The sequence below is a fragment of the Pleurodeles waltl genome, chromosome 3_1 (genome assembly GCF_031143425.1).
Source record: "Pleurodeles waltl isolate 20211129_DDA chromosome 3_1, aPleWal1.hap1.20221129, whole genome shotgun sequence".
Lineage (NCBI taxonomy): Eukaryota > Metazoa > Chordata > Amphibia > Caudata > Salamandridae > Pleurodeles > Pleurodeles waltl.
The window spans coordinates 324,364,051-324,387,144 of NC_090440.1; the positions used below are offsets into that span (position 1 = coordinate 324,364,051).

General features: G+C 44.7%; 1 protein-coding gene across 2 annotated transcripts in view; it reads left to right on the forward strand.

The window, feature by feature from the left end:
• GLDN (gliomedin) overlaps positions 1-23,094 on the forward strand; it is a 434,453-nt gene that overhangs the window by 94,538 nt on the left and 316,821 nt on the right. For both annotated transcript variants that reach the window (XM_069222482.1, XM_069222483.1), the window contains exon 2: positions 939-990. In XM_069222482.1, coding sequence (XP_069078583.1) covers positions 939-990 — 52 coding nt within the window. The remainder of the gene's footprint in view (positions 1-938; positions 991-23,094) is intronic.

Genomic DNA, 23,094 nt, shown 5'->3' on the forward strand with positions numbered 1-23,094 from the left:
TGGAAAGTACTAATGCATCGTTCCCTCAACGTCAACGCTTTGCTCCGTGAAAGGTACTGTTTCAGCGGACCCTGCATGGGTTCTGTTGCCGACCTCCCTCTATCGCAGTCGGCCTGGATTTTAGATTTGCACAGGTCCTGTGTGATCTCAAGTAACCTTTTGATCATTAGTGACTTCTAAGTACTATTTTACATTTGATATTAAAAAAATCATACCTCAACTTCTACTGGTTGGATTTGTGTTATTTTGGTCTTGTTTTACTCAGATAAATAGTCTCTATGATTCTAAACCTATGTGGAGTCTTTTTGTGGTGTTTCATTGTGTTACTCTGCGTGTGGGTATGTGTGTGTGTTGCACAAATATTTTACACATTGCCTCTTAAGTTAAGCCTGACTGCTCTGTGCCAAGCTACCAAAGACTAAGTGCAGGTTAATTTAGGGACTGTAGCTGACTTTACCCCGACAAGGATTGTGGTCCCTACTTGGACAACTAGAGACCCGTTTTTTAACAATGAACCTCACAGTACATCTGGAATTCATTATTTGCATTGTGCCATCAAGCATGCAATGTCACACTTCCATATAAGAGTCTAACCAGTCTTATATATGCAACAAAACATTTCTGTTTCTCTCTCCCTTTCATTTTTTCCTTTTTAGTATTGTTCTTTTCATATCCTCTACTCTCCACATTTTCCTCTCTTTTACTTATTTAACTTACATTCCTTTTATATAGTGTTTATTTACTTCATATTTTGTTTTTATTGCACGATTTAACTGTTGTTTTTGTGATAATGTTATAATCAAGTGTAAAGGAAGAAGTAGACTATTGTATAATAAATTTGGTGACACTAGTGTAAACTACAAGTCAATAATGTTCATGTGTATATGTCTTGAATTTGGCTGTAAGCCTTCATGAATGCATTCTTCTTTTAACATTAGGTGCGAGTAATGGTGGAACTATGTAACAGCACCAAAGGAATATGCTTAGCAGGTATGCATTCAAAAATTAATACCAGACCACAAATTTCATTTTTGTTCGTAATGTATTGTAATTTGTCTACATGATGTTTTTCCTTTCAAATTGCATAATTGTCTGAAGCACATTTTTAATTGACACTTCAAAGAAAGCAGGCTGGCAGACTATGGCTCAACAATGCAAACAAATGGAGGTTTTGTAGGTATAGGTGTAAGAACCAATAGATACATTTTTAGGCTGAGCGTAAGCGTTCAACCTAGTGTATACTTTTAGTATACTTCTTATGGCTTAAAGCAATTTCATTTGTTGGTGGAAGTGCCTTTAAAAATTCTTGCTCGCTAGTGGTCAGTTCTGTTTTTTTCTCCCTTCTTTTCCTGTTTCAAAGCAGTGACCAACTACTGTATTCCACTTTGCTTTCTTTATCTGTTGCTGTGATGGACTATTTGTTTTCTTTTGTGCTCCCCAAACACACAGTGGGTTTTTTAGGCTGGCACCTGCCCGTGCTTTAATGCAGAATTCTGTTCCTCCCATCTCCTCCCATGTTACTGAAATTTGTTTTGGATTTATTCCAGTGCTGTCCTCGTTTATCTCTAGCTCCTAAAATAAGCTTATTTTACAAAAGAAACACCCAGTCGTTTAGCTCACTGCTCACGAAAGCCACAATATGCTCTTTCTGGTAGAATGCAGCTAAACCGAGAAGCAATGATGTGAATGATGTGAAACTTGCTTATCCTTGCATTTCATCTCCACTCTCTCTCTCCAGGGCTCCCCCCTGCCAGTACTCAGGACATCTCACACATTGCATTGCTTAGCTTCTCTATTGGGGCCATAAATGTTCTCAGGCTGCTCTGCTCATGGAAATGTGAGGCAAGAATTCTTGCAAGACTTTTCATTCTGTTAAAATAAAAAGAAAATACATTTCCAGCCTTATTTTCCAATTTCTGTTCACACGTTTACACATCGTGAGGTAGTGCAGCCATTTTCTTGTCTCTCACCTAGGGTTTGTGATTTCTGATGTCGGATACCGCCAGTGACCACTAAAACATGTCAGGAAAAGACAAAATTATGAGACAGGGTTGACCAATTTATTTTGCAAGAAAAGTCCTGTTATGAATTTACAATGCCAATAGCTCTAACTTAAGAAAATGTGAGACCTATTGCATTGCAAATGATTGTTAATGCTTGACCCTATGTAAAAGGTAGTCAGATATGCACAAGTACTTATTCCCAGTTAAAAACTTAATTTGCCTAATTAAAAACATGATTTCTTCTGTAATGAAGGAATGAAATAATAAAAGTGTGAAAAACAAACAGGCGTATTAGTTCAAGATCCTAGATGAGGCCCAGATTCTTATAGTGGAGAAATTCAAGCAATGGAACACCTTGCAGCGAGAAAGACTTTCGGCCTCTATCAGTGACCAAAGGTGACCTGATAGAAGTCCAAAAGCTGTCTCACTATAAGGCGTTCAATTGCTTGAATCACAGATATAGATTAATTAGATTAATACAAAAAGGAAACTCGAAGCCTTCTAAGAGTTACAAGTGGATAATTATAACTTGAGGACAAAATGGAAGATTTAGACAAGTGGATTTCACAAATAAAAATGAAGGATTGGCAGACATAAGGCTGCACGATGCATGTTTTAAGCTGCTCATGTGCCTTGAAAAGTTAGGGTGTCTGTGAAACATGTTTTGACTGTCTGTGAAGATTATTTGATGGCAATTTGAGAAGAATAAACATCATGAAGATACAGTGATGAATTTTTTTTTCTCTGTGTCCTTTAAAAATGGAATTAATATGATTTAAAATAAAACGTTGGATGTTTCTGAAAAAAGTATTTTTGTTGGTATTCCATCACTTCTGAATTCATCTAATTATATTGATCAATAGTACAAACTCCATAGTGGGTAATTAGGGATCTGGCAGGTGAATCTCTGGGCTTTTTCTTGGTTCACTCCATTACGTTTAGCTCTCAGTATATATATCACTGAAAAAAACAAAGGTTACAGGGACGTTATAGCTAGGAAATAGAATAAAAAAAACATAGAAATTCACTTAAAAAAAACAAAGGTTATAGAGACATTATAGTTAGGCTCACATTTTAAATGTACAAAACCATAGAAATTCACCAGTCATCAGGCCTCCCCCGCATTATAAAAGCACTTTTGTCCCAGGGAGTTGTGATCCCAGGGCCTGTGAAGGGTCAGAAGACCCCCTTTTTAAAAACAAAAGAGTCCCCCTGGGGACTTGGCCCACCCGGAGGCTTATTTAAAAACAAGCGCAAGAGCCTGTGCTTGTTTTTATTTTTTATTTTTACTGCAGATTTGCAACCTCATCGCAAATTGAAAATGGAGTATTAGTTGAGGGGTCGAAAACCACTAAAGTGACAAAACAAAATGTGCTTAACCCTCTAGTAGCTTTGCCTAAAGCACTCTTTAGCTTAAAGGCAGTATTTAAAGTATTAATGCAGCACTTAAACAACAAAAAATGAAAACACAACACAAGAAAAATCCATACTCAACTTAGAAAAATTGAGTGAATTTCAATAAATAAAACTACGCCAGGTTGACAAAAAATTCAATCAGTAGGACCAGAGATATGAATTTTTTAAATTTGAACTGAAAATAGCGGCAAAAAGCACAAAGCGCCATCTAGCCAAACTAGACTCAGGCAAAGTAAGAAGTTAAGGCCAACTGTGATAGAGCACGGGTCGGATACAGGAACCAGGTTTGTCCCAGTGCAAACTTGGACACTTTTATGGAGAAAAAGTGGTGGTCGACAGGGCAAACTAGATCCGAAGCAGGGCACAACAATGGCAGGCTTTTGAAGTAAAGGGCCCCCGTGCAATCAGGAAAGATCCAGGCAGGCAAAACGGGCAAGTCCGGAGTTTGTGCCCAGGAAAGTCTCAACATCGATCGCTTTTGACTCCTCGTTGGTCTCAGTAAAGCCCTCTACATTCATATGTAGAAATTTTTCTGGAACTCAGATCTCCTTCAGCTGTGGCTTTCACAGAACATTGGCAAAAATGTCCTAAGCCCCAGATTTTGCAAAGTGGGCAGGAGGAGTACTCTCTAACACCAACCAAGTGTACAGGACCTTGGGGCCACCACTAGGGGATTAGGGCTCACTCCAACAGAGGCTAGCAGCATGGTCTAGGGCAGTTCTATTTGGTACTGGTCAGCTGGGCATATAGAGGGAGAGAAGCTCACACAGGAGGTCTACCAGCTGACCCTTTGAGTCAGTTCTGGGGCCCTGGGTTCAAGGCAAGCAGATTTTCGGGTTCTTTAGACAGCAGGACAGTGCTTCTGATAATATAGAGGTCCATGAGTCCAATGTTTAGGAGCAATAGATATATCACCACAGGTGAGCCATCAGGGATCAGGTGGCGGCTCAACACTGGCAGAAAAGCCTTTTATTTTAACCAGAAAAATGACAACTTTCTAAAAATGTAATTTCCAAAATACTAATACAGTATAAAATCAGTCTTGACCATTAGTTTGGATTTTCAGAATATAATTATAATTAGTCCTTTAGCCCTTTTCTAGCTAATCCTAAACTGAATTTAGCACTTAAGGGTAATAGTATAAACCAGTGTTAATTATGGGAAAGCCAACCTTGCTTTTAAAGGGTTTTTTGCTTCAAGAGTGTGTAAAACATTAACTGCACATGCCCTACTCTTTAAATGCCATGCACAGTGCGCTATAGACATTTAGGGCTTACCTTAGGCCTGGAGCCATGTTTAACAGTGCTACTTTAGTGGGTGGCACAGTGAGCGCTGCAGCCCACTAATATCATTTAATTTGCAGGCCATATGTACTGGTGGCAAATTAAATGTGCTAATCAGGTGTATACCCTTGTTTAACACTTAAAAAGAAGAATACAATCACCACTGGTTAGCAGGGGTAAAGTACACATAGTTCTACCAACAAAAATAGGGTTCACTCGAAAATGGAAAAAAATCAGATTGACCTTGCAAGAAGGGTGAATTTCCAACAATATATTGTGACTAAGGTTCAGCTGGTAGCTGTAACGTGTTGGACTCTGCGGTGGTAAAATATAAATAAACATTTCTAGCATATATGGAAGTGTGCCAGACCCATTTTTTTTTTTTTAAAGGATGAGGAGGATTAGAGTTATAAACACTGATAAGAGTGAGCCTCGGAGTGGTCGTGCACCGTCTGTGGTCAGGCACTTTTTGGCAATTTCTGGTTGCCACTGGGTAGTTATAGTTAGGATCGTGTTTCCATAGGAAATGCCTTTTTCTGTTGCTAATAACTTTGACACCATTTGACGAATCACCACAAAACTTTCCCAAAAAATATTGTCTAGTTTGTGCATGGAAAGTTTTGGAGTGATCCGTCAAGCGGGGGCCGAGAAAAGGTACCCCAAAACCCATCCCAGGATGCTTGTTTCTGGTCCGGTGAGGGCCTGGTCTGGCAGTTTGGGCTGGACTACTCACATGATGATCCAGGTCAAAACCGATTTACATATTGCTGGGTCCAAACTGGGGTGGCATGTGAGCAAAGGAACATTGGATTAAACCCAGATCTGTGACTGGGAGTGAGTGTATGAAAAGTTTCAGCACTCGGTCCATCATCTTTTGGTGTTACTTTTAGAAAGTTGCCATTTTCTTGTCTTAGCCATTTGGTGCCTGCAAACTGTCTCTGGTCACAAGACCTAGTGTAGTTGGCAGTTGGGCTTTGTGTACCCTTCCCAGACAGTCACACAATAGTTGGATTAGGTGTTCCTCAATTAGCCGTTAACTGGCTTGATGGGAAGGGGGGAGCTAATCACAGCCCCACTTCCACTCAAATAGGCTGTGTCCTGTCCACACACAAAGGGCTTAAGAACCAGGGCACCAAGGTAAACATATTGGACCTCAGACACAACCACTTTAGTACACTTCTGGACCTGTGGATACTTGGCCAGAAAGAAGGACTGCTGTGCTGCTGCAGGCCTGCCACTCTGCTGGACTGCTGTTTTGCTGGACTTCTGCTTTGCTGTGCTGCCCTCTTGCCTTGAAGTGGGAAGGCCTGGACCTGCATCTTTCTATCCCAGAACTCAGAGTAACTTCAAGGGCTATTTGACTGGCCTCCTGATCTGGAGACTCCGCGACAGCAAAGTGCATCTGCACCTTGCCTCTACTCACTGCATCAGCCCTGTCAAGTGGTGCCACGCCCGGATCCTTGGAAGTGAGCCTGAGGGTCTTTACTCCAGCGGAATCGATGCATCCTCTGCTGCGGGAGCAGAGCCGACTCATCACTCTGCAAACAGGATTTAAGGTACTTTGGTTCAGGGGGCTCAGCTGGGTCCCTGTAGCTGGCTTGCACTCCATTATAGTTGGCCTGAATCTTTGACTCTGTCCCGATCCAGTGCAACCAGATATCCCCATACGGGTCTTTTTGCTTCTAGACCTATTTTACAGTTTAATCTAAAATAATTCATAACTCAAGTTCTGCTCATTCATTTTTTGTCATTTTGGCCTTGCCTTGTTTATTAAAATAAGCTCTATTGTTCTAACCTGATGCAGGATCCTTTTGTGTGGCGTTTTACTGTTTTATTGTTTGCACAAATACTTTACACATCGCCTCCAGGTTCAGTATGACTACTCTGTGCCAAACTACCTGAGGGGGAGCACAGGTTAATATGGGGTTTGCTTGTGCCTTATCATGACTAGGATTATGGTTTCTGTTTGACCAGGGCTCACACCAAATTTAACCAACATTCCCATTTCTAACCGGCCTCTATCCTCAGGGCTGAATGTTCAATGAAGGGGAGGGGTGCACAGCCCCCCTCCAAGCATTCCTATGCCTAGGGAACCCAATCCACTGGGGCCTAATTTCCTTTTAAACGGACGGGGAGACAAGGCTCCCTCCCCGACAGATAACTGCCACAGGTACTCCATCCTGCGTAGTGTGATATTTCACAATGTCTTGGCAAGCCCATCCCTGAGATACTGTTGTTCCCTGCCCGGAAAGTGCAGGCCTATCCTGCCCCCACTCTACCGGGCAAGGAACATGACTTTACTCCCTCCTGGCAGGAGCAGTATAAAAGAGCTGTCCCTTCCTGGCAGGAGCAAGGAAAAGGTGCTTGCCTCCACTGGCACCCACAAGAGTGTTGGCTGGAGAGTCAGCTGGGGTCATGGGGGCCCTGGTGCTCTCCCACAGCTACCATCAAAGGCAGGAGTGGGAATGCCATGGGTGTGTACTAGATCACCCAAGATAAATTAAAACAATTGTCAGGTTCCTGCCACAATAGTGGCTGAGAAGCCGACAGGGGCCACAGGGGCTCTGGGGATCCCTCTGCGGCTCTCAATATCCTAGTCATTGTGGGTGTCCTGGGTGGGCACGGGGGCACTCAACAACAGAAAAAAGACCATCTCCCACCAGGGGAGCTGCCTGGGACCGGAGGGGCTCTATTGCTGCTCCGGTGTCCCCTAAACACAAATAAAGCATGTAGGTGTTCTGGGTGGGCACAAGGACACCCAGAAAAAAAAAAAAAAGTGGCAGAGACCAAAACTAATCCAACTAGTTAGATTGGAGATATGAACTTTTAAAGATTTAACTTAAAATAGTACCTAAAGCCCAAAGCATCAACTGTGGTTGGTTGTGCTGGACTGGGACAACAGTACAAATTCAGGCCAACCATGAAGGCTCAGGGGTGAGATACAGGGACCAAGTCAGGCCCACTGAACAAAGTACCTTAGGGAGCTCTGACAATTCTTACACAGGCCTGCCACTGCAGCCTGAGTGAAATAACGTCCACGGTATTTCACAGCCATTTTACACTGCACTTAAGTAACTTATAAGTCACCTATATGTCTAACCTTTACCTGGTAAAGGTTAGGTGCAAAGTTACTTAGTGTGAGGGCACCCTGGCACTAGCCAAGGTGCCCCCACATTGTTCAGAGCCAATTCCCTGAACTTTGTGAGTGCGGGGACACCATTACACGCGTGCACTACATATAGGTCACTACCTATATGTAGCTTCACCATGGTAACTCCGAATATGGCCATGTAACATGTCTATGATCATGGAATTGCCCCCTCTATACCATCCTGGCATAGTTGGCACAATCCCATGATCCCAGTGGTCTGTAGCACAGACCCTGGTACTGCCAAACTGCCCTTCCTGGGGTTTCACTGCAGCTGCTGCTGCTGCCAACCCCTCAGACAGGCAGCTGCCCTCCTGGGGTCCAGCCAGGCCTGGCCCAGGATGGCAGAACAAAGAACTTCCTCTGAGAGAGGGTGTGACACCCTCTCCCTTTGGAAAATGGTGTGAAGGCAGGGGAGGAGTAGCCTCCCCCAGCCTCTGGAAATGCTTTGTTGGGCACAGATGTGCCCAATTCTGCATAAGCCAGTCTACACCGGTTCAGGGACCCCTTAGCCCCTGCTCTGGCGCGAAACTGGACAAAGGAAAGGGGAGTGACCACTCCCCTGACCTGCACCTCCCCTGGGAGGTGTCCAGAGCTCCTCCAGTGTGCTCCAGACCTCTGCCATCTTGGAAACAGAGGTGCTGCTGGCACACTGGACTGCTCTGAGTGGCCAGTGCCACCAGGTGACGTCAGAGACTCCTGCTGATAGGCTCCTTCAGGTGTTAGTAGCCTTTCCTCTCTCCTAGGTAGCCAAACCCTCTTTTCTGGCTATTTAGGGTCTCTGTCTCTGGGGAAACTTTAGATAACGAATGCATGAGCTCAGCCGAGTTCCTCTGCATCTCCCTCTTCACCTTCTGATAAGGAATCGACCGCTGACCGCGCTGGAAGCCTGCAAACCTGCAACATAGTAGCAAAGACGACTACTGCAACTCTGTAACGCTGATCCTGCCGCCTTCTCGACTGTTTTCCTGCTTGTGCATGCTGTGGGGGTAGTCTGCCTCCTCTCTGCACCAGAAGCTCCGAAGAAATCTCCTGTGGGTCGACGGAATCTTCCCCCTGCAACCGCAGGCACCAAAAAGCTGCATTTCCGGTCCCTTGGGTCTCCTCTCAGCACGACGAGCGAGGTCCCTCGAATCCAGCGACACCATCCAAGTGACCCCCACAGTCCAGTGACTCTTCAGCCCAAGTTTGGTGGAGGTAAGTCCTTGCCTCACCTCGCTGGGCTGCATTGCTGGGAACTGCGACTTAGCAAGCTACTCCGGCCCCTGTGCACTTCCGGCGGAAATCCTTCGTGCACAGCCAAGCCTGGGTCCACGGTACTCTAACCTGCATTGCACGACTTTCTAAGTTGGTCTCCGGCGACGTGGGACTCCTTTGTGCAACTTCGGCGAACACCGTTTCACGCATCCTCGTAGTGCCTGTTTCTGGCACTTCTCCGGGTGCTACCTGCTTCAGTGAGGGCTCTTTGTCTTGCTCGACGTCCCCTCTCTCTGCAGGTCCAATTTGCGACCTCCTGGTCCCTCCTGGGCCCCAGCAGCGTCCAAAAACTCCAAACGCACGATTTGCGTGTAGCAAGGCTTGTTGGCGTCCATCCGGCGGGAAAACACTTCTGCACGACTCTCCAAGGCGTGGGGGATCCATCCTCCAAAGGGGAAGTCTCTAGCCCTTGTCGTTCCTGCAGTATTCACAGTTCTTCAGCCTAGTAAGAGCTTCTTTGCACCAACCGCTGGCATTTCTTGGGCATCTGCCCACCTCCGAGCTGCTTGTGACTTTTGGACTTGGTCCCCTTGTTCCACAGGTACCCTCAGACAGGAATCCATCGTTGTTGCATTGCTGATTTGTGTTTTCCTTGCATTCTCCCTCTAACACGACTATTTTGTCCTTAGGGGAACTTTAGTGCACTTTGCACTCACTTTTCAGGGTCTTGGGGAGGGTTATTTTTCTAACTCTCACTATTTTCTAATAGTCCCAGCGACCCTCTACCAGGTCACATAGGTTTGGGGTCCATTCGTGGTTCACATTCCACTTCTGGAGTATATGGTTTGTGTTGCCCATATCCCTATGTTTCCCCATTGCATCCTATTGTAACTATACATTGTTTGCACTGTTTTCTAAGACTATACTGCATATTTTTGCTATTGTGTATATATATATTGTGTATATTTCCTATCCTCTCACTGAGGGTACACTCTAAGATACTTTGGCATATTGTCATAAAAATAAAGTACCTTTATTTTTAGTATAACTGTGTATTGTGTTTTCTTATGATATTGTGCATATGACACTAAGTGGTACTGTAGTAGCTTCACACGTCTCCTAGTTCAGCCTAAGCTGCTCTGCTAAGCTACCATTATCTATCAGCCTAAGCTGCTAGACACCCTATACACTAATAAGGGATAACTGGGCCTGGTGCAAGGTGCAAGTACCCCTTGGTACTCACTACAAGCCAGTCCAGCCTCCTACAGTTGTGATCCCAGGGCCTGTGAAGGGTCAGAAGACCCCCTTTTTAAAAACAAAAGAGTCCCCCTGGGGACTTGGCCCACCCGGAGGCTTATTTAAAAACAAGCGCAAGAGCCTGTGCTTGTTTTTATTTTTTATTTTTACTGCAGATTTGCAACCTCATCGCAAATTGAAAATGGAGTATTAGTTGAGGGGTCGAAAACCACTAAAGTGACAAAACAAAATGTGCTTAACCCTCTAGTAGCTTTGCCTAAAGCACTCTTTAGCTTAAAGGCAGTATTTAAAGTATTAATGCAGCACTTAAACAACAAAAAATGAAAACACAACACAAGAAAAATCCATACTCAACTTAGAAAAATTGAGTGAATTTCAATAAATAAAACTACGCCAGGTTGACAAAAAATTCAATCAGTAGGACCAGAGATATGAATTTTTTTAATTTGAACTGAAAATAGCGGCAAAAAGCACAAAGCGCCATCTAGCCAAACTAGACTCAGGCAAAGTAAGAAGTTAAGGCCAACTGTGATAGAGCACGGGTCGGATACAGGAACCAGGTTTGTCCCAGTGCAAACTTGGACACTTTTATGGAGAAAAAGTGGTGGTCGACAGGGCAAACTAGATCCGAAGCAGGGCACAACAATGGCAGGCTTTTGAAGTAAAGGGCCCCCGTGCAATCAGGAAAGATCCAGGCAGGCAAAACGGGCAAGTCCGGAGTTTGTGCCCAGGAAAGTCTCAACATCGATCGCTTTTGACTCCTCGTTGGTCTCAGTAAAGCCCTCTACATTCATATGTAGAAATTTTTCTGGAACTCAGATCTCCTTCAGCTGTGGCTTTCACAGAACATTGGCAAAAATGTCCTAAGCCCCAGATTTTGCAAAGTGGGCAGGAGGAGTACTCTCTAACACCAACCAAGTGTACAGGACCTTGGGGCCACCACTAGGGGATTAGGGCTCACTCCAACAGAGGCTAGCAGCATGGTCTAGGGCAGTTCTATTTGGTACTGGTCAGCTGGGCATATAGAGGGAGAGAAGCTCACACAGGAGGTCTACCAACTGACCCTTTGAGTCAGTTCTGGGGCCCTGGGTTCAAGGCAAGCAGATTTTCGGGTTCTTTAGACAGCAGGACAGTGCTTCTGATAATATAGAGGTCCATGAGTCCAATGTTTAGGAGCAATAGATATATCACCACAGGTGAGCCATCAGGGATCAGGTGGCGGCTCACCACTGGCAGAAAAGCCTTTTATTTTAACCAGAAAAATGACAACTTTCTAAAAATGTAATTTCCAAAATACTAATACAGTATAAAATCAGTCTTGACCATTAGTTTGGATTTTCAGAATATAATTATAATTAGTCCTTTAGCCCTTTTCTAGCTAATCCTAAACTGAATTTAGCACTTAAGGGTAATAGTATAAACCAGTGTTAATTATGGGAAAGCCAACCTTGCTTTTAAAGGGTTTTTTGCTTCAAGAGTGTGTAAAACATTAACTGCACATGCCCTACTCTTTAAATGCCATGCACAGTGCGCTATAGACATTTAGGGCTTACCTTAGGCCTGGAGCCATGTTTAACAGTGCTACTTTAGTGGGTGGCACAGTGAGCGCTGCAGCCCACTAATATCATTTAATTTGCAGGCCATATGTACTGGTGGCAAATTAAATGTGCTAATCAGGTGTATACCCTTGTTTAACACTTAAAAAGAAGAATACAATCACCACTGGTTAGCAGGGGTAAAGTACACATAGTTCTACCAACAAAAATAGGGTTCACTCGAAAATGGAAAAAAATCAGATTGACCTTGCAAGAAGGGTGAATTTCCAACAATATATTGTGACTAAGGTTCAGCTGGTAGCTGTAACGTGTTGGACTCTGCGGTGGTAAAATATAAATAAACATTTCTAGCATATATGGAAGTGTGCCAGACCCATTTTTTTTTTTTTAAAGGATGAGGAGGATTAGAGTTATAAACACTGATAAGAGTGAGCCTCGGAGTGGTCGTGCACCGTCTGTGGTCAGGCACTTTTTGGCAATTTCTGGTTGCCACTGGGTAGTTATAGTTAGGATCGTGTTTCCATAGGAAATGCCTTTTTCTGTTGCTAATAACTTTGACACCATTTGACGAATCACCACAAAACTTTCCCAAAAAATATTGTCTAGTTTGTGCATGGAAAGTTTTGGAGTGATCCGTCAAGCGGGGGCCGAGAAAAGGTACCCCAAAACCCATCCCAGGATGCTTGTTTCTGGTCCGGTGAGGGCCTGGTCTGGCAGTTTGGGCTGGACTACTCACATGATGATCCAGGTCAAAACCGATTTACATATTGCTGGGTCCAAACTGGGGTGGCATGTGAGCAAAGGAACATTGGATTAAACCCAGATCTGTGACTGGGAGTGAGTGTATGAAAAGTTTCAGCACTCGGTCCATCATCTTTTGGTGTTACTTTTAGAAAGTTGCCATTTTCTTGTCTTAGCCATTTGGTGCCTGCAAACTGTCTCTGGTCACAAGACCTAGTGTAGTTGGCAGTTGGGCTTTGTGTACCCTTCCCAGACAGTCACACAATAGTTGGATTAGGTGTTCCTCAATTAGCCGTTAACTGGCTTGATGGGAAGGGGGGAGCTAATCACAGCCCCACTTCCACTCAAATAGGCTGTGTCCTGTCCACACACAAAGGGCTTAAGAACCAGGGCACCAAGGTAAACATATTGGACCTCAGACACAACCACTTTAGTACACTTCTGGACCTGTGGATACTTGGCCAGAAAGAAGGACTGCTGTGCTGCTGCAGGCCTGCCACTCTGCTGGACTGCTGTTTTGCTGGACTTCTGCTTTGCTGTGCTGCCCTCTTGCCTTGAAGTGGGAAGGCCTGGACCTGCATCTTTCTATCCCAGAACTCAGAGTAACTTCAAGGGCTATTTGACTGGCCTCCTGATCTGGAGACTCCGCGACAGCAAAGTGCATCTGCACCTTGCCTCTACTCACTGCATCAGCCCTGTCAAGTGGTGCCACGCCCGGATCCTTGGAAGTGAGCCTGAGGGTCTTTACTCCAGCGGAATCGATGCATCCTCTGCTGCGGGAGCAGAGCCGACTCATCACTCTGCAAAAAGGATTTAAGGTACTTTGGTTCAGGGGGCTCAGCTGGGTCCCTGTAGCTGGCTTGCACTCCATTATAGTTGGCCTGAATCTTTGACTCTGTCCCGATCCAGTGCAACCAGATATCCCCATATGGGTCTTTTTGCTTCTAGACCTATTTTACAGTTTAATCTAAAATAATTCATAACTCAAGTTCTGCTCATTCATTTTTTGTCATTTTGGCCTTGCCTTGTTTATTAAAATAAGCTCTATTGTTCTAACCTGATGCAGGATCCTTTTGTGTGGCGTTTTACTGTTTTATTGTTTGCACAAATACTTTACACATCGCCTCCAGGTTCAGTATGACTACTCTGTGCCAAACTACCTGAGGGGGAGCACAGGTTAATATGGGGTTTGCTTGTGCCTTATCATGACTAGGATTATGGTTTCTGTTTGACCAGGGCTCACACCAAATTTAACCAACATTCCCATTTCTAACCGGCCTCTATCCTCAGGGCTGAATGTTCAATGAAGGGGAGGGGTGCACAGCCCCCCTCCAAGCATTCCTATGCCTAGGGAACCCAATCCACTGGGGCCTAATTTCCTTTTAAACGGACGGGGAGACAAGGCTCCCTCCCCGACAGATAACTGCCACAGGTACTCCATCCTGCGTAGTGTGATATTTCACAATGTCTTGGCAAGCCCATCCCTGAGATACTGTTGTTCCCTGCCCGGAAAGTGCAGGCCTATCCTGCCCCCACTCTACCGGGCAAGGAACATGACTTTACTCCCTCCTGGCAGGAGCAGTATAAAAGAGCTGTCCCTTCCTGGCAGGAGCAAGGAAAAGGTGCTTGCCTCCACTGGCACCCACAAGAGTGTTGGCTGGAGAGTCAGCTGGGGTCATGGGGGCCCTGGTGCTCTCCCACAGCTACCATCAAAGGCAGGAGTGGGAATGCCATGGGTGTGTACTAGATCACCCAAGATAAATTAAAACAATTGTCAGGTTCCTGCCACAATAGTGGCTGAGAAGCCGACAGGGGCCACAGGGGCTCTGGGGATCCCTCTGCGGCTCTCAATATCCTAGTCATTGTGGGTGTCCTGGGTGGGCACGGGGGCACTCAACAACAGAAAAAAGACCATCTCCCACCAGGGGAGCTGCCTGGGACCGGAGGGGCTCTATTGCTGCTCCGGTGTCCCCTAAACACAAATAAAGCATGTAGGTGTTCTGGGTGGGCACAAGGACACCCAGAAAAAAAAAAAAAAAAAGTGGCAGAGACCAAAACTAATCCAACTAGTTAGATTGGAGATATGAACTTTTAAAGATTTAACTTAAAATAGTACCTAAAGCCCAAAGCATCAACTGTGGTTGGTTGTGCTGGACTGGGACAACAGTACAAATTCAGGCCAACCATGAAGGCTCAGGGGTGAGATACAGGGACCAAGTCAGGCCCACTGAACAAAGTACCTTAAATCTTGGTTGCGGAGCATTGTGAGATCCTGCATCGAGAATGTGCCGTACAGCAACGGTTCCCAGGAGTCCTGCATTGTCTTCATGGATGTCATCAATGTGAGGCTTGCGATGCCAAGTCCAGAGTTGAGAATGCGTTGAGCTTTGGCAGTTCAGAAAAAGCTGCGGGGCTGCACAGCGGTGTCCTGCATTGTCATCAAGGATGCCATTATTGAGGGGTTTGCAATGCGAAGGCCTGTGTCAAGGATGCATCTCACAGCGGTGGCTCATAGGAGGATGTTGGCTGTGATGCAAGGTACTGCACCAGGGGTGCATTGGGCAGCGGATGGTTCTAAAGCAGAGCTGTGAGGAGATGTGATGCGTTGCATCAGTTCTGCCTAGAAACCAGAGCTGGTCTGGCAGAGCACCTTCAGGCCCACTTCCAAAGGTCCAGGACTGGGGTGGCACCACTTGGAAGGAGCAAGACTCACAAGAAACTAGGTCCAGGTGCTGGGTTCAAGGTGGTTGAAGCATTTTCTGTCCCTAGATAGTCAACAAGCTCTTCAAGTTACTCTGGTCATACTGTGATCAAGGTGCAGACCCAGTCCTTTTCTCTCAGGCAGAAGGGCAACAGAGTAGCAGTCTGTTAGATTTTGTGGGTGTTTGGAATGTAAGGCTGTTGGGGTATTTTGCGTTATGGAGAATTTCTGGTGCAGCAGTTGCTGCCTGGGGGTATTCGTATCGAAAACTAAATGAAGGACTCTTCCATCTACCTGGTATCTTTACCTTTTCAGTGGTGATGAGCACTATTGGCACTAAGCCCTTTCTTCAGCCTTATCCTAGACTGTGGCTATGTGCCCATGATGTTTGTGGTGGAGTAATGAAGTCCTAGGTGAAGTACAGCCTGGTGCAGTGGTAAAGTACAAGACCTTGCCTGTGTAGCTGTCCAGTCCAGCTCAGCTGGAGCTTTTGTGTTGTTTACTGCCGACTTTGAGGCTGAAACAGGCGCTAGCACAGCTTTTAATACTTAGGCCCTCATTACAACATTGCCGCCCGCCAAGTTGTAACCGCCGTGCGGCCGCCAATGCAGCCACACTCCCGCGGTGGCCATTACGAGATCCCCGCTGGGCCCGCCGGCCCAGCGAGGATGTCGGCCGCAACATGGGAGCCGGCTCCAAATGGAGCCGGCGGTGCGACGGGTGCAGTTGCACCCATTGCGCTTTTCACTGTCTGCTATGCAGACAGTGAAAAGCTTCATGGGACTGTGGCAGGGGGCCCCTGCACTGCCCATGCCCAGGGGCCCAGGGGCCCACGACTTCCCTTTCCGCCAGCCTTTTCAAGGCGGTTCCTACCGCCACGAAAAGGCTGGCGGGAGGGGGACTCGTAATCCCCTGGGAAGCGCTGCCCTGGAGGATTACAACCGCCGGGACCAACGTGGTGGTAAACTGCCGGGGACAACGTGGCGGTAAACCGCCGGTACCGGCGGTGCAACCACGGCGCTTTCGCCACGGTCGTAATACCAAGGATTGCACCGCCAGCCTGTTGGCGGTGCAACCAACGAAACAGCACTGCTGGTCTTTGACCGCCAGGGTTGTAATGAGGGCCTTAATCTCTAGTGCAGTGATGCAGAGATGCTGACGTTACTGGTGAGGTATGCTTTGTAGGCAGCCATTAGTTTACCGCATCGTGGTCAATTGTCTGTGGAGACTCATAAATGCACATTGGTGTGGTGGCCATCTGGACTGTGGACAGAGCGTATACTTCTGTGGTCATTTTACCTTGTGTAGTGGCATACACATCATTGTTGCCTGTATTACCGGTGACAGACACATCTTAGAGTATAAAGATTTTGCTATTGCTATCTGCATTATCGGTGACAGGCACACTTTAAGGTACGGCTGGATTTGCAGTGTGGACCATCTTGTCAACCTGAATTTGTAGATGATGGGCACACCTTAGCTTGTATGCATTTAGGGGCATATTTACAATGAACTGTCATAGGGCAGCGCTGCAATTATTTTTGCGTTGCCCTGCTCAATTTGAAAGGGCAGAAATGCACTGTATTTACAAGATGTGGTACATTTCCGTCCTTTCCCGCTGTGCTGGTGCACAATTTGCTGCCTAGCACCAACGCCTGTGTTGCATGCAGGATTGCTTTAGTGCAGGAAGGGGCACCTTTCTGCACACAATAATCCATGGAGGTGTTTTCTTCTTTCTATGTGTGCTGCAGAAGGCAACACAGTGACTTCCGCTGCATTGACTCATGCCATATATACAAGACCATGAAAAGTCCACAAAGTGGCTTTGTGTGACCTCGTAAATATAGGTCTGCACTATGCACTGCTGGAGTGTCAAAAATTGTGACACACCGACAGTGCAAGAGGTTTGTAAATATGTCCCTTAGTTTCTGCAATATTGGTGATAGGCACACCTTTCTGTGACTATTCCTAATTCTTATTTGTGCGTGGCAGCAACTCACCTACGCGTTGCACTAACTGTGCACAGGGACACACAATATGGAAAGAATTGCTACACCACCTCCATTCATGGTGGTATCTGGATCATCTCTGCTGTGCTGGGAACAATGGAAAGTAGCCTTTGAGGCTTATTTGGAGCCAATTGAGAGGAGTACATTTACATTAAAGAATAAGACACCCTTGTTGGTGTCCTGAAGGGAGACGTGTTGAAACCTCTCCCAATAGAGATGGTCATGTGTGGGCAGGTACTGGTGAGGATGGCAATGCCAATGAGGTACCTCGTTAATATCTTTCAGTCATCAGAACTTTAGATAAAAGGTTTAAATCTAGAAAGAATACTGGCTTGGAGCATTACAAATCTTCATAGCGTTCACAGCTCCCAGGTGAACATATTGATGAGTTTATGGCAGCTTTACGCACGCTTGCAGCAAAGTTGAAAAAAAAAGATTTAAAAAACTAGTATTAGGAAGATTCAGGAAAGACAGTTGTCAACAGATGACCAAGATTAAGAGATAGCACTTAATATATCTAGGAGTATAGAACATTCTGAATCTTTTGTGAGAGACATGACTAAGGATATGGTGCACAGAAAGTTAAACACATTTCAAAACGATCTGGAAGGCAAGGTAGTAAAGTACATATTGAAAACTCGCAGCATCATGATCCTTCGGTCCGTGATAGTACTGTGTGTGGTGGTCGTTTCCGTTGTGGAAGCAAGGTGCATTTGGGCAAAGCAACAATTGTTTGCCTCTAAATATGTCTTGTTTCAAGCGTGAGAGGAAGGGACATTTTGCAAGTGTGAGCAAATCGAGTGTGAATACGAAAGGTTTGGAGCAGTGAAAATGCTAGATTATAATGTATCATGAGTTATACGCCGAGTACTTCTGATATTGCGAGAGGAATTGAAAACCCAATTAAAGAAATGGCTGCTTAGCGAACAAATCCTATTCAAACAATCTTCATTTCAACTGTATAGACATAAAAGCATTTGTAAAAACATTGCATCTATATCAGTATATGAAATGAATACAAATGAGACAAAATCCATCAAGGTCATCTATAGATACTTCCAATTCATTAAAAAAGCAAATACAATTTAAACTAATTATAAAAACATGATGATTGTGCAACATCGTTCATCGATATGTCAAAATCATACCCATTAATATAATAATGAAAGAGGCACTACTGTATGTAAGCACTGGCTGTCTTGCATACTGTCTTAAAGATCTAAGTGCCTCTCTGTAAACCCTGATACCCAAATTACGAGACAACGGTAAGATCCATTTCTTCCTACTGCTCATGTAGGCTGGGCAGAAAAGCATGCTCTACCGTTCTTTGGACTCTCAGTAGGAAGGGTATTACTAATCTTTGGATCACGCAGCCATTTAGCAGCAAACTAATAAAGCAGCAGTGTCCCATATCGAAATTTAAGATAAATCCTTTTAGCATTTATAGGTTCAATCTCATCCAAAAAAGCTTCCTCAACAAAATCGCCCTTTCGTGCAAGGACGGCGCCTGTGAAAGACCCAAGATTGGACTGGCAATATAAGCCCAGATTCTTCTCCAATACAAGATGGGTCTCACTCTTATCTTATCGGAGATTGGTCTTAACTCTAAATCCAAGATAAGCTGGACCAGTGATGTAGTAATTGAGAGACCTGTTAATAGGCACATGAATCAGTCTTGACCTGCCACCAGGGCAGTCACATCCCTATTGCCACACAGCTCTGCACCACAAAAGGCAGCCCCTAGAGATTGATGGTTACACATTTGAATTGCAGGGGGCATAGGATGAAATCACGATCCTTGAAGCATTTTTGCTATACCCTCAGTTAGTTGTTCCATCTTTAGTCTGCTGTGGGCTATATGAGCATACCAATCAAACTGCTCAGTTAGTGTAATCCCCAGACAGTCAAAGGTACACACCCGCTCAAATAACCCAAAATATGCACATGTAAAGTGCACGTTCACCCAGAAGGGTATCTTGCCACTGAATAACAGATGCTTATTTGCACCCAACTCAATGGTATTTATTTCATCGACCTCAGAAGTATGAGTGGATTAACCATGGTTTGAACCTCTGACTATTAGTCCACTAAGCCACCAGACCAAGCAACCATTTTAGCATAGGGCTGGCTGTAGTAGTATGACAAGGGTTGATGATCATATTCTTAGCTGTTCCTATATTAATCTCCAAACCCCTCTGTTTGCAGAAACGCTCAAATAGATCCAGTAATTTTTGCAGCCCCCATCAGTGATTTAGAGAGCAGTAGCATGTCATCTGCTAACAGAAGGACAAGAAGCCTAATGTTTGCCAATCTATATGCATCATTATCACATTGATCCAGGTGTGCTACTAAATCATTAATAAACATAGTAAATAATGCAGGGGCAGGAAAACAATCGTGTCTTACCCCTCTATTGACAGAGAATGGGTCAGACAGCTTACCTATTTGGCCACATCTAAATTGTGACTAGTTGTTAAAATGCAATCAAATGATCATGTCCAAGAATTAGTGTTTTGGGACCCACGTTTCAGCAAGCACCAGCTACAGAGTAGATATTGGCACTAAGTCAAATGCAGAGCATAGGTCTAGGAATACCACATAAAGGAGACCACCACCTAAGGAGACTGTTTTCCAAAAGAATAGCTGGAGTTATATCACCTGATCAATGGTGGTGGTGCATTCCCAAAAAAAACATCTTGCAAGGGAGATGAGATCTTTTTGGAGATTAACCAATTGCGTAACCTATCCAAAAAAAACTACTAAATAGTTTTTTAGTGCTGTTTATAAGGCTAATCCCATCTCCAAATCGGCCGGGAGAGCTCTCAAGCCCTTTTTAAAGATGGGAATTATTTCTGCCCCAGCCCAGGTTGAGGGGATTGCTGCCCTTTTCAGAATTGCATTAAGATACTCCAGATGTGTATGTCATCTGAAAATAAGGGACAGATGTAGCAAAGCTTTAGCGACTCGCAAATGGCGAAAATCGCTGTTTGAGAGTCGCTAAAGACACTTTGCTATGTGAAATGCATTTTGTGAGTCGGAACGGACTCGCAAAATGCATTTCCGAGTCGCAAATAGGAAGGGGTGTTCCCTTCCTATTTGCGAGTCGCACTGGTATGCAATTTCATTTGCGACCGGGATTGCGGTCGCAAATGAAAGCGCAGTTACCATCCACTTGAAGTGGATGGTAACCCAGTCGCAAACGGGAAGGGGTCCCCATGGGACCCCTTCCCCTTTGTGTCTGGACCAAAAAATAATTTTTCAGAGCAGGCAGTGGTCCAATGGACCACTACCTGCCCTGAAAAATACCGAAACAAAAGGTTTCGGTTTATTTTTCAAAGTGCAGCTCGTTTTCCTTTAAGGAAAACGGGTTGCACTTTGAAAAAGAAAACTGCTTTATTTAAAAGCAGTCACAGACATGGAGGTCTGCTGATTACAGCAGGCCTCCATCCCCGTAAGTGCCCTGAATCGCTATGGGGTCGCAAATTGCGAACCACCTCATTAATATTAATGAGATCGGTCTTTGCGACCCCATAGCGACTCGCAGAAGGTGTCTGAGACACCTTTCTGCATTCCAAATTGCGACTTGCAATTTGCGAGTCGCAGGGACTCGCAAATTGCAAGTCGCAATTTGGATTTTTCCTACATCTGGCCCTAAGTCCCTTGAAGGCTTATTCAGCCCTGGTGCTTTATTGGGAATAATTCTCTCAATGGGCTTGCTTATTTCAGAAGAGGTCATCTGGGGGCTACCCAGTTGGGTGTTCTGCTCACTTGGACATCTCATTTGCTTGGCAAGTCCTAGCCGGTCACTACGTAGACACTGCCTTAGTGCCAATGGCCCTATTGGGTCACTGTCACAGTCCACTGGTGATAACGGCAAGGGGTACATTTTAGAGAAATGAGCAACCCAGTCCACTGCTGAGATATTATTTTCAATAGGACAGAAATCATTCCTGGTTCCTATTTCCAAAATATTCCAAAAGGGACAACGGTCCTTGTCCCTGGCTGCTCCAACAAATCTTACCATCTCCCTCTCTCCTATTCTTTTTTTTTGTTGCCATGGTTATAGTGGTTTTGTAAACCATCCTGGCTACTTAGAGCTGCAATCTATTTTAATGTTCCATAGCTTCTGAGAGTGCTACCCTAGCAGCTCTATACAGCTTACTTTACCAAAAGGGGGCGACTTCTTCTCCCTTTCGTCTGCTTAGTCCAAACATAGAAACAGTTCCTTATTTTTAGTAACATCTGATTGTGAATAGCACTAATCATCTCCAAAGTCTCCCTTTAGCTCACTGACAGATCCAACAGAAGATGACATCAGCAACCAACTTGTAAACCTCCCCCACGAACTCCTTAGTGTTGTATTTAATTATATGCCAATTATTGGTCATTCTAAGCCTTCCAAGAAATGGCTAGAAGCAGTTGAAGATATAACCCATGGGCCTAAGAGTTAAAACAAGTGCATTATGGTTGCTATCTATGTGTGATAATATAATCATATCAACAAAATTGGGTCACAACCTTACATCAATCAATATGTAGTCAATGAGCCTGGAGTTGTGCACGTGGTTAAAGGTATGATTTCCATCTCTATCTGAAATTGTTCTACTATTACAGGCATGTTGTCTCTGATAGAGGGTAAATGCATTCAGTTGGACCACCCAGGGGGTCTATTTCTTAATTGGGGAAATTGTTAAGCCCGTAATTGACCAGGCACTATCCTCCTCACTAGAGAGAGCCTCACTGTTGGAATCCAATGGTTTAAACTGACAATTAAAGTCCCATCCCAATTTTAGTTACCTAACAGGTAGGGCTGTCTGAAAGGAGTTCAGAAGATCTATGACCATTGACTCAGATGTGTGTCCCACTGCTCTACAATATACATTGTATATGTTCTAGACTACATTAGATAGAAAGGACAGACGGATATTAAATCCAGGGAGCACAACTTGACCTCCTTGATCACACAGGTTAAACACATTTTCACCCAAATCGTTACCCAACCTGTAAGGATCAATAGACAAAGACCACCTGCCAGCTAGTCCTGTGACCCACAATACAGGCTGCGGGCACCAAATGCTAGGGGCAAGACAATGCCAACTTTTTCAAAGTCTCATCTTCAGAGCTGTGACTTAAAATCCAACCTTACAATTAAAGAGAGTTTTAAATGGCACCAAGCTCAACACCCTTACCTGCTCCCAATTAAAAATCATCACTTAATAAATGCAATAAGGTAACCCAATGTTATCCTATGGGAGAGGCGGCTTTGCAGTAGTGAAAAACAGTTTTAGGAATCTTTTACTACCAGGACATGTAAAAGTTAAAGGTACATGCTCAACCTTTTAAGTGCATTGTACCCTGCCCTATGGGATGTTTAGGACCTTCCCTAGGGGTAATTTAAATATATTAAAAAGGAAGATTTGGGCCTGGCAAAAGATTAATGTTGTCAGGTAGAAATGGCATTTCAAAACTGCACCCACAAGCTGCAATGTCAGGCCTAAGACAGGTTTAAAGGGCTACTTAGGTTGGTGGCACAATGAGTACTGCAGGCCAACTAGTAACATTTAATTTACAGGCCCTTTGAACAGGTAGCACCACTTTACTGGGGACCTACAGGTAAATTAAATGTGCCAATTGGATGCAAGCCAATTCTACCTCGTTTAAATGTAGGACAACCATATTACCATGTTCAAGCAATTTAGCACTGGTTAGCAGTGATAAAGTGGGTGACCAGAGTCCAAAAAGCAAACAAAAACAGGTTCAAAATATGATGATGATTAAGACAA